Source organism: Panthera onca, chromosome D4 (genome assembly GCF_046562875.1).
Source record: "Panthera onca isolate mPanOnc1 chromosome D4, mPanOnc1 haplotype 2, whole genome shotgun sequence".
NCBI classification, from domain to species: domain Eukaryota; kingdom Metazoa; phylum Chordata; class Mammalia; order Carnivora; family Felidae; genus Panthera; species Panthera onca.
Genome location: NC_138351.1, coordinates 9020624 through 9032778, shown reverse-complemented (window position 1 = coordinate 9032778; position 12155 = coordinate 9020624). Strand labels below are relative to the sequence as shown.

The 12155-nt window shown below is 41.9% G+C and overlaps 1 protein-coding gene across 10 annotated transcripts in view; it reads right to left on the bottom strand.

The window, feature by feature from the left end:
• RFX3 (regulatory factor X3) overlaps positions 1-12155 on the bottom strand; it is a 286452-nt gene that overhangs the window by 14473 nt on the left and 259824 nt on the right. For all 10 annotated transcript variants that reach the window (XM_078436058.2, XM_078436061.2, XM_078436060.2 and 7 more), the window contains one exon: positions 8669-8822. In XM_078436058.2, the coding sequence (XP_078292184.1) occupies positions 8669-8822 (154 nt within the window). The remainder of the gene's footprint in view (positions 1-8668; positions 8823-12155) is intronic.

Here is a 12155-nt window from a genome sequence, read left to right as displayed (position 1 = left end):
TGCTTTATGGAAATAAAACCATGGGTTCCAAAGAAAGAACCTAACTTAAGACAGGCTTCATGTGAGGCTACCTTCATCGTCTAAGAGGAAACCTTGGCATCAGTTTATTACCTGAGGGGAGATATTTCTTAATTTTAATTCTACCACCCCTCTTTTGCAGAAATTATTTTAATTTTTTTCTTTGATGTTTATTTTTGAGAGAGAGAGAATGAGAGAGACAGAAGGAGGGAGGGAGGGAGGGAGAGGGAGGGGGAAGGGCAGAGAGAGGCAGACACAGAAAAGGAAGCAGGCTCCAGGTTCTGAGCTGTCAGCACAGAGCCCGATATGGGGCTCGAACTCACAAATCGCAAGACCATGACCCGAGCCAAAGTCGGACGCTTAAGTGACTAAGCTACCCAGATGCCCACTTTTGCAGAAATTATTAACCGGACAGACAGTGGAGGCTGGCTGGGGCATGCAAACATGTCCTCTTTGTGCCAAGTAGCCTGAGTCAGGTTTGAAGTGCTTCTAAGTATCAAAACATCTGGCCTACACACTTGGAGAAAATCGTATTTACGAAAGTGTATTTTATACAGTGATGGTGAAAAGTCGAAAACGACTCCTGTGAATTGAGGCGCTTGTGATCTCAAACGAGAGCCGTTTCTTTATCGAAGGACCAGTAAGCACCCTCATCACCTGTTTATGAGCAAAACTACCAGAAAGACAATGGCAAGGCCAGAGCCACCTGGACAGGGCAGGGGATAACAGTGTCGCAGTGGCCAGCAGAGGGAGCTGTCATGCCTAATCTGTGCCGCAGGATCTCCCACGCCTTGCTGGCTCTGCGGTCGGTTGGGGATCCCAGGCTCACTCTTTCCTAAGCAAAATAGCCCAGGGGTGGACTTTGCTGACGAGAACAGGGTGCCGAGATTTCTTTCCTGATGTGTCCAATGACCATTTTAGTTCTTGAAGTACATGAAGAATTCTTGAACTATTTTATCTTCTTTTCCCACTTCTGAACTCTTTAGGGGAACTAATCTCTAGTTGAAAGCACTTATGAATGCCTGGCTTGGTACAGAGGGTCTCTGAAATGTTGACAGACACATCTTAGGGAGAAGGAGCACTTCTTGGTCTAGAAGCTTTTTTCTCCTGATAAAAGAATCCAGTAGGTAAATCATGAAATTGAGTGAGAAGTCCTACACATTGGCAATCTGTCTTTCCATCATTCTTTTGTACTTCCTTTTTTTTTTTTTTTTTTTTTTTTTTAATGTTTATTTATTTCGAGAGACAGAGAGAGTGAGGGCAGGGGACGGGCAGAGAGAGCAGTGGGGAGGGAATCCCAAGCACTTTCCGGGCTCTGTCTCACAAACCATAAGATCATGACTTGAGCCTAAACCAAGAGTCAGACGCTCAACTGACTGCACCACCCAAGAGCCCCTATACCTCCTTTGTTGAATGTCTTTTGAGCACCTATTGGAAGACTGTGTTTCGACCACAGTTATAAGCAAAAGTCCATTCTTCGAAGAGCCTAAGAAAAGGGGTTACAGCCCAGAGCAAGCAGGAAGGAAATCAAGTCCAGGTTGCTAATGAGCAGGAGTCCCAAAGGAAAGGGCTGTGGCCCTGGGCGGCTGAGTCAACAGGTGCTTTTCGCACACTCAGAGAAAGGAAGGAACAGAACGACAAACCAGGAAAGAGGAGGAAGAATGGGAGAGCTTCTACAAAGCGAATTCTTAGGAAGGTGTAGAAGAAAAGCCTCCCGTGCCTCTGCTCTGGGAGGTCACTTTGATGATTTATTGTCAAGCTGTCAGAATCGTGCTCATGTAAAGGAGCACATTTACAGTAAAAGCAAACTCCAAATTCCAAAATGATGATTTTGACTTAGGTCCGGTCTGTGGGTGGGCGCAGAGGAGGTGAAGGGTGTAATTTATCGTTGCTACTGTTTTCCAGCAGACTAAGCTTCCCAGTTACAATTTGCTTAGGCTAATATTCCAGTGAGTTTGCATATTCTAGACATCTACAAACAAACAGTAGGGAGGGAAAGGGTGGTGGGACCATCAGGGTGCATCCTGGAATGCAGAGAAGAAACCCTGGGACAAAACAATGAAAGCTTCCACACTAGGCATCTGGTGCGTGTGTGGCGGTGAATGTGTGCGTCTTTGGGGGAGCTGAACAGCACAGACGGAAGTAAGTTTGAATCCGTCTGCAAAAAAATTGTACGGTGAGATACTACAACCTCACGTGAACGGCACGGAGCCCACGTGTGGCGATTTGGAATGATACGGTCCTGCTTTCTGCCGCATGCTGGCCCTGCTTTGGGGAAACTTTCAACCTGTTTTCCCATCTTTTGCAAGGTTCTGGAGAATATTAAATAAGAATGTAAAACATTTAGCACAGTGATTATCACGAGGCAGTTCCTATATTAATTAATTTGAAAAAATTAGTACGTACGAATAAACTTTATTATAAAGAATAAGTGATATCACTTTCGACAAGTATTCATTACATTTTTTAAGCTCCTGCCGTTCCAAGATAGCTTTTTGCTGCAAATGATTGTAACTTGTGGTGCAATTCATTCATTTTAAAATATTCTAGAGCACATCTATTATTCCACAGGTACGTTTTCAGTGTATTCCCTAGTTGCACTGGAGTAAAGTCACTGAAATTTATCTTTCTTTAGATTGATTTTGCCTTAAGAATCCATGCTTATTTATCACGATTATCCTTCTACCAAATGGAACTTTTTCACCCAACTTTCATCCTAAAAGCTTGCCTGTGGAATTATTATTGCTCTTCTCCAATTTTTACATTTTGAAGATTTTTTTCTCGTCTACTTTGAGTACATCAACTTTGATAAATTCACATTTTTCTTTGGATGGTATATTCTTAAGGGATCTTCCATTTTTTCCCCTAAAAATATTACTAAAGTATCATCTTTTTTTATGTTGACATTCATATCTGAATAAGTGAAGCATCTTTTGGTTTCTACTTTTTATTTCAAAAAATTGGTTATATGGGTGGCTTAGATGTAATATTAAGTAAGTATAATGAGATTACGACAAAGAGAATTGAAATATGTTTAATAAATTAAAGGTAACAACATTTACCACAGAAAATCATTTTATGAAGCAACCAAAATTTATAGATTCAGAGAATGTATTAATGGACTATGTCTATTTTGAGGAAAAAAAGCACACATACCATAAACTCCCAAATAGATTCCAAATAGTCATAAAATTCAAATAAAAGGATAGTTTTCCGCTCAGAGCTGCGCAGAAAGCCCTGAGTTAAAAAATTTTTTTATTTAACAGGTGTGCAAACAGCTGCAACTTGCTTATTTTGTTTTATTCCTGCTCCTAAAATTGCACCACTCCCAGAGAGTCTATGGGTATATTTATAATATTAAAGTTCAAAAAGGTATATAATTTTAGCAGTAAATAAGTTCTGTTTCCTTTTTACCACCCAGGCAAAAAATATAATCCTGAAGCTCTGAAATTGCACATGCTTTAAATAACTTACTAGTCAGCATTACTGTGGCAGCTGACTGACATTTAGAAGAAAACGTGTTGGGCTGTGATGCTCTATCTGTTTCCTCTGGGGGCGCCATTGCATGGTGGCCTGCACAGCAACCGAAATGGTAGTGTTAATGGGGATGCAAAAAACAGTAGTTTTGTACTCCCGTGTACCGTGCTTGTGTGTACAACGGGTATCGGTCTCTCCTGCCTGTTCAAAGCATGTAAACAATTGTTAATCCTCAAATGTACCTGTTGAATTCTCATTAATGAAGATACATTAACTGTCCCTAAGTTGCTTTCAAGGACAACCTCTCCACCTTGCTTCTGGATCTAGCTGGCTGTCCGCCAAATAATGTGCGCGCAAGGCAAAAACCGACGGTCCGGCCAAGTTTGTGGCTACTTCCCAGGCTTCTTCTCGCTGACTTCCCAACTGTTCTTGCTCCCGTCCCCCATCCTGCAGCGTTCTTGCTCGCCCCACCCCCATTCGTGCAGCAGGCAACGAGCATGGTGGATTAACAGCAAGAACTTGGGGGCCAGACTGCTTGGTTTTGGAGCCTGATCTCACCACTTAGGGGTTGGGTGACCTTGGGCGAGCTACTTGACAGCTCTGTGTCTCATGTCATCATCTGTAAAACAGGTATAATAAGGGGCGCCTGGGTGGCTCGGTCGGTTAAGCGTCCGACTTCGGCTCAGGTCATGATCTCATGGTTCGTGGGTTTGAGCCCTGCGTCAGGCTCTGCGTTGACAGCTCAGAGCCTGGAGCCTGCTTGGGATTCTGTGTCCCCCTCTCTCTGCCCCTGCCCCCCCCCTCAAAAATAAACATTAAAAAAACTTTTTAAACAGGTATAATTAAGTTAATAGCCACAAAGCACTTAGAACAGGGCCCGGCACATAAGTAGTATGCACATCACTTGAAATTTTTGGGTTTCTTTCCTGATCCAATTCGACTTCTTGTTGACTGAATTTGATGGTATATATTGGGTCTTGCTGGTGTCTGACCTTCAGATTTTCCACGAAAGCTTCCCCTTGGCCATGCTCCCTTCCATTTCAGGTAGGACCTGTGTGCATGTCTCTGTGTGCCTGCGGTGGTCTCCACCCCTTACCCCCCAATTCTCACCAGCTTCACACAGTTATGAACTCTTTTTGCCCTTTAGATCTCACTTCAAACATCATTTCTGAAGGGCAGGGGGGGGCCTTCCCTGGCCCTCCCAGGCTAGATGAAGGCCTCATGCTTCGAGCATTCCTATTTCTCTTTAATTTTGTAGCTCTACAGTTATATGAATATTTAGTAAATATAAATTCAAAAACTAAAATGTAAGCTTCTTGAATGCGAGGTCAAAATCTCTTTTGTTCATCATTATAACCTAATCATTACAGCATTTGGTCTAGAGTAGGTATGTAAGAAATATCTGCTAAACAGAGGCACCTGGGAGGCTCAGTTAGTTAAGCATCCAACTTTGGCTCAGGTCATGATCTTACAGTTCATGGGTTCGAGCCCCACATCGGGCTCTGTGCTGACAGCTCAGAGCCTGGTGCCTGCTTCAGATTCTCCCACTCTCTCTGCCCCCGCCCCTCCCCGCTCATGCTCTGTCTCTTTCTCTCTCTAGAATAAATAAACATTAAAAAATTGCTTTTTATATAAAAAATATGTATTAAACAGATGAACAAATTAATTTCAGAGGTAAGTCTGAGAGTCAACATTGGTGAACAAGATTTGTCCAAGATTATACCACTATAAATGTCAGAACCATCAGGAGAATTCAGTTCTCTGGACTCAAAGTGCTCATTTTTTTCCAGGGCATTAAATCTTTGATTACACACATCATACAAAGAACCATGCAATTAGTGTGGTGTAGGTTCTAGAATGAAAAGTAAATGTATATATCAGAGAGAACGGGGTGTCTAAGGTAGTCGGGGGGGGCGGAAACTGGGCTCCCCTGAGGAACTGATATTTAAGACGTGACGTAGGACTTAGCATGAGCAAGGGGGAGTTGGGCAGAAGATTCCTGGTAGAAAGAAACATTGACACAGTGGGCCAATGATGAGAAAAGCTTGGTGAATAAGAACAGAGCAAAGACCACTGTGATTACAACAAAAGGAATAGGAGGAGGGAGGTTGAGGTTAATCGGAGAGGCAGGGCCAGATCATGTACCACCTCGTGCACCAAGGAAAGAATTTTGTTCCTTACCTAACAGAAGAGAATATCAACGATGGGTTTTAAGTAGGGATAACACAACCACCTTGGCCCTTTCATAAGACAATACTGACTGTACTAGGGGAGGTTTGGGAAAGAACAGATTTAGTAACAGGGTGGACATAGGGGTCCAGACAGAAAGACATGTAAAAGATGATGCCCAGGTGTCCAGCATGATCAACTGGGAGAATCGTGGTACCATTTACTGGGAAAGAGCCATTGGTAGACAGATCAAGAGTGTGATTTCATTAAGTATGTAATGAGCTCTCAATAAATAGTGAGAACTATTATTGGGTTTGTGGTTGCTGTTGTGACTGATGATTGAAAACCAATTGCTGCAATTGAGGGTAAGGGTGACTTTTATGGATTTCAGTGGATTTGGGCCCGAGGTGTTGCCCCCACAGGCACTTCTGGACTTGGTGTTTGAAAAGGGCAACCACCCAAGGGGCTAATGCAACTGAGCCTCAACATGCAGAAGCCCTTTTTATTTATTTTTTAACCTCCAATCTGATTTCTAGTGTAGGCACGGGATAACATGGGAGGGACACATGAGAAAACAGCATTTCCTTTTTCTTGAATTTCCTTCTCCTCCTTTCAAGAATCAAGAAATTTCAGAGACGCTAATATGACTATGATCTACGGGTCTATTATGGCCAACAGACGTTATGAGTCCATCAGCGTTGTATGGGGAGAACAAACCTAGAAAACTACGCTTAATTGGCTTGGGCTGAATAATGGATGAGTAAAGACAGCTCAAAGGATTGTCCTATAAATTGGGTAAGGGAGAGAGTAGGCAAAGAAATCAAGAGGTGTGTGTATTAGATTGCGGATCTCACACAAGTGTCTTATACCATATTTTCCGATCTAGATCTTTACTCATATTATATCTTTACCTCATGGGGGAATCTGTCATATTCATCTACATTGTTTACATATAGTAAAAAAAAAAAGAAAAAGAAAACAGAATGCCTATGGGGATGGTTAATTGGCAGCATTGACTATGTAAGACCGTTTTAACCCTGCTGAGCCAGCAACACCCACACAAGCCTGTGAGGGGGTTGCTCAGTCTTCACACTGTGTGACCAGTGCCCGCCCACTGCCCTTCTTCCCTCGAGATGTGACGGAAGCAAAGACCACACATCAGGATTAGTCACATGGTATTAATTAGAATCCCTGTTACCATTATCCCGACCATCTTAAAGAAGTCCCCGGAACATACAAGGTGGTTGGCAAACGTGTTAAACAGACCAAGAGGCATGTCTGTGTCCAAGGTGTTGGGCCCTGACTTGAGAAAATTTACGGTACTTAATCTACGCGCCAGCTGGGCATTTGGCAACCAGGTATCTGTAAGACAACTACTGAAAAAGGCACTAAGGGGAGGTCAAATCTAAGAAAAGGCCAGATGGTTTTGGTTCCATGAGGTCCCGCCTATCTGAGCGATTCTTACTAAATCTCACACACATACATACATCGTTGGCATCATTAAAGCAAAAGCACCATTGAGCATCTTACAAACACATAACACATCAGCGCACAGCGAGAGATTTTAAAGAGGGACAAAGGAATCTTTTCAAGAACATTCTGAATAAGTCTGACATGTATTTTATTTGTATTAGAGCACTTATAAAGGTCCTTGAGGTATTTTAATGTATTTTTAATTTATACCTTTATTATCCTATTTCTTAAGCTAGGAGAATGGTCTCATAATTATTTTGACTTTAAATTTAAACAAGCACATACACACAGCTTTAAAAGGCACATGTCTTCTTTACTGCTTTGGGTAATTTGTAATATGCCCAAATTTGGTGCATAATCTAGGAACGTCGGAAGGACCCCCGATTCAGTACAACAAAATACACTGGTGCAGAATTACTGGAGAATTTGTATCTATCCCTCATCATATTAACCAATCCTTGTGTAAATTTACATCAGAGCATCAGCTTTTTGACGCTCGCTGAAAATAAGATATTTTTATTTTCTATCTAAAAATTCTGAAGATGGGGCGCCTGGGTGGCTCAGTCGGTTGGGCATCCGACTTCGGCTCAGGTCATGATCTCACGGTCCGTGAGTTCGAGCCCCGCGTCGGGCTCTGTGCTGACAGCTCAGAGCCTGGAGCCTGCTTCCGATTCTGTGTCTCCCTGTCTCTCTGCCCCTCCCCCGTTCATGCTCTGTCTCTCTCTGTCTCAAAAATAGATAAACGTTAAAAAAAAAAATTTAAAAATTCTGGAGTTACTCTTTTTTTCTTTCTATCTTTAGCAATTAGAAGCCGGGGTTCGAAAATCAGAGTCTGAGTATTTGAAACAGGTCTCCACCACGCATCAGCCACGTAACCATTTCATCTGTGTCCTTAGCTTTCCACATCAACCTCAGAAACGCACTGTAAAATAGGATAACGTGGTACCTACCTCAAAAAGCTAAGTGTCCAATCCTCTGTCACCTATAAAGGTCTTCAAACTGTGCCTGACACAAAGTATCCCCAAAATGTTAGCTATCCTCACCACCATCACTATTACTAGCCTTCTGAAATTGGATCATTTCTTCTGTTCCTGGGCACTTGGAGGAAGGGTCTACAAAATACATATTTAATTCTGCCCTCTGGGTTTGTAGCCCTGTGCCTTACCAGAAACATCAATATTTCTTATTTTCTGTTCAATGGAGGTTCAATCACTTATTTTCTGTTCAATCACTGTTCAGGCCGGTGATTCTCAAACTTTTCCTTTCCATAGACACCTTTACAACATATTGAAACAGCCCGCGAACTTTTCACGTGATATAATTTATAATTTTAGAAATCTTTTCATTAAGAAAGTAAATATAAGAGGGAATTAAGGACCCCCCCCCTTTCAATAACTCTACAGCCCCTCAGGATCTTCCTCCATGGTCAGAAATAATTGCTTTCATCAATAAATAATATATTTAAGTTAAAATGAAATTCAGTTTCTTTTCTCAAAGCCCCGTGAGTCACGGCTCTTGCGGCCTCTCTTACCTCGCCCATGACTGCAATGGGTGTTTCTCCTGTTGCCTGAGCAACGCGATGCTCTACTAAGTAGAACATGTACTCGTCGTAGAGGAGACGGATCAGGTGGAAGGAGCCAAAGCTAGCAGCACTGCGTAAGGTTAAGTCCCGAATAACCATTGAGCTGTTTCAAGAGAGAAGACATATATGCAGCCAATGTTAGCGACCAGTTCAACCTACTTTTCTTCCCAGACGAAGTTAAGCGAGAGGGTCTAAGAGGCCGGTGTAGCACACAACCTGCCACGCAATAATTTTATTACTGAAAGCAGTTGGCTCAACTCTTTTCAACAGGCTGAGAGCGACGCGGGGGACGGGGGTGGGGGGGGGCGTGGTCTCAGTTGGTTAAGCGACCGACTTCAGCTGAGGTCATGATCTCCGGGTCTGTGGTTCGAGCCCCACCTTGGGCTCTGTGCTGACAGCTCAGAGCCTGGAGCCTGCTTCTCCCTCTCTCTCTGCCCCTCCTCTGCCCGTGACTGTCTCTCAAAAATGAAAAAATGTTTAACAAAATTAAAAAAAAAAGAATAAACAGGGTGGGAAAGAGGTAGCCCTTAGTGGGTTTCGTTAGATCCTTATCAGACCTAGACAGCTCATCACTGGGAAAAACCATTTCATTGTCACGGGCGAGCCTTCTGATTGCATTACTCTCGCAGATGGATCAGAACTGAACAAAAAAGATTTTTGAAAGACTGACAACTCATCACCACCATAAGGAAAAGCAACTTTGAGGGAAGCCTTACTGACGGGCAAACAACACGTCACCACCTCTCAGCGATAACAACTCTGGACGCACACTTGGGAAGAAATAGGTATCTGTGCCATACAAAGGTTGTGAAATATACTAAGTAATGCTTCCAGATGTGGCAATCTGGAACGGAGGTATGTACAGGGACCCCTGCGAATCCTGTCAGAAGGCAAATTTATTAAGTGATTTCAACTTCTGACTGATTTCCATTTAAATTATGGTGATTTTCCATTAGAAGTAAGTATAATACAGTTAATTAAGAAATGCATATGTTTGAAAAAAAGTGAACGTTTAATTTATAAAATATGATACCAAAATGTGAATATTAACACTAACAATATATTCTATTATAAATATATATTGTATATATAAATGTAAAAAATAAATATATCTACTTAGAAAGAGAGAGAGAGAGAGAGTGCACGCACAGGTGCACGAGCAGAGGAGCAGAGGGAGAGAGAGAGACAATCTCAGCTGGCTCTCCAAAGACCCTGGGATCATGAGCTGAGCTGAAATTAACAGTCAGATGCTTAACTGACTGAGCCACCTAGGTGCGTCTTCTCTATTATAATTAAAACAGAAAACAGTCCTAAACGATCCTGGCCTCGCTGAAGATGTGTCAGTCTTGGAGCCTGTCCATGCACTTCAAACCTCCTTAATATTTCTATCTTAGAGTCAGCGGTGGCTGTGTGTGTGTGTGTCTGTGTGTGTGTGTGTGTGTGCATGCGCGTGCGCACGTGTGTTTCTTATCACTTTCATTTTGTGGTCTTTTTTAGAGATTTTTGGCCCAGGAAAACTCAAACAGCCATTATATTCTCGGATAGATGGAATCTATAAATGAAATCTCATAAATGTACAGGCTGATATTCCTATGGCCTGTTTTGCAACGAAGAAATGTAAAATGTCAGGCAGATGGAAAAAGACTGTGCTTCTGTTTTCTGTTTCATTGTCAACTTTATTTATGTAGGGGCTATTAATATATCAAATTCTATACATTTAATTTGGCAAGTGGCAGATCACCAGGGTACATCTGAAACTCTAAGCCCTACATTCTGAATCTGGCTCTTCATTAATTCACTGTCAACTTCACACAAACCATTTCCCTGAGACTGGTTTTCTTCTTGGGTAAAAATAAAAGCCACATTTTTGGTCTTACCTAACTTATATGATTATTTCGAGGATGTGAAATAAACTTATGAATGAACAGATCACTACTTAAATAGAAGTGGTTACAATTATAATATACAGGAGAAGCTGAGTTTCTCAAACTCAGTTGGTTATAGCAGCAGGAACAGAAGGTTATTATATGATGATGGCAGGGGACCTCTTATTGGTGGATTTACTTATTAAAAAGAAAAGAAAAAGCAGGAATTTGGAGTGAGGCAGAGTCATGTTAACCAGTATGTGATTTTAAGTGTAAGCATGTCATTCAACATTTTAAGGTTCAAGGTTAGTCTGAGGGTCAAATGAAATAATGGATAGGAGATCTTCAGAGAACTACCCATTATGGGGCACCTGAGTGGCTCAATTAGTTAAGGATCCAACTCTGGCTCAGGTCATGATCTCACAATTAAAGGGTTCGACCCCTGCATCAGGCTCTGTGCTGACAGCTCGGAGCCTGGAGCCTGCTTCAGATTCTGTGTCTCCCTCTTTCTCTGCCAATCCCCTGCTCATGCTCTTTCTCTTTCTGTCTCTCACGCATAAACATTAAAAATTAAAAAAAAAAGAAAACTCCATTACTAATTTCTCTGACATTGGTTGTAGCAACATTTTTCTAGGTATGTCTCCTAAAGCAAGGGAAACAAAAGCAAAAATAAACTATTGGGACTACGTGAAAATAAAAATTTTCTGCACAGTGAAGGAAATAATCAACAAAACCAGAAGACAACCTGAGGGGGAGAAGATATTTGCAAATGACGTATCTGATAGAGGGTTAGTATCCAAAATATATAAAGAACTTGTATAATTCAACACACACACACACACACACACACACACACACACACACACCCCAATCCAAAAACACACAGGCAGAAGACACAAGCAGACATTTCTCCAAAGAAATCCAGATAGCCAACAGAAACATGAAAAGATGCTCGATCTCACTCATCATCAGGGAAATGCAAATCAAAGCCACAATGAGATGTCACCTCACACCTGTCAGCATGGCTAAAACTAAAAAACACAAGACACAAGAAGTGCTGGTGAGGCTGTGGAGAAAAAGGAACCCTGGTGTGCTATTGGCAGAGATGCAAACTGGTGTAGCCACTGTGGAAACCAGTATGGAAGTTCCTCAAAGTTAAAAGCAGAACTATCTTATGATCCATTAGTTGCACTACTGGGTATTTACCCACATATATAGAAACACTAATTCAAAGGAATACATGCACCCCTCTGTTTATTGCAGCAACAATAACCAAATTACGCAAGCAGCTCAAATGTCCACTGAGAGGTGAATGGACAAAGAAGTGGTGTATATATTCAATGGAATATTACTCAGCCATAAAAAATAATGAAATCTTGCCATTTGCAACAGCATGGATGGGGCTAGAGTGTATAATGCTAAACAAAATAAGTCAGGGAAAGACAGATACTGTGTGATTTCACTCCTATGTGGAATTTAAGCCACAAATGAGCAAAGGAAAAAAAATGACAGACAAACCAAGAAAGACTCTTAACTACAGAGAACAAACTAATAGTTACCAGGGGGGAGGT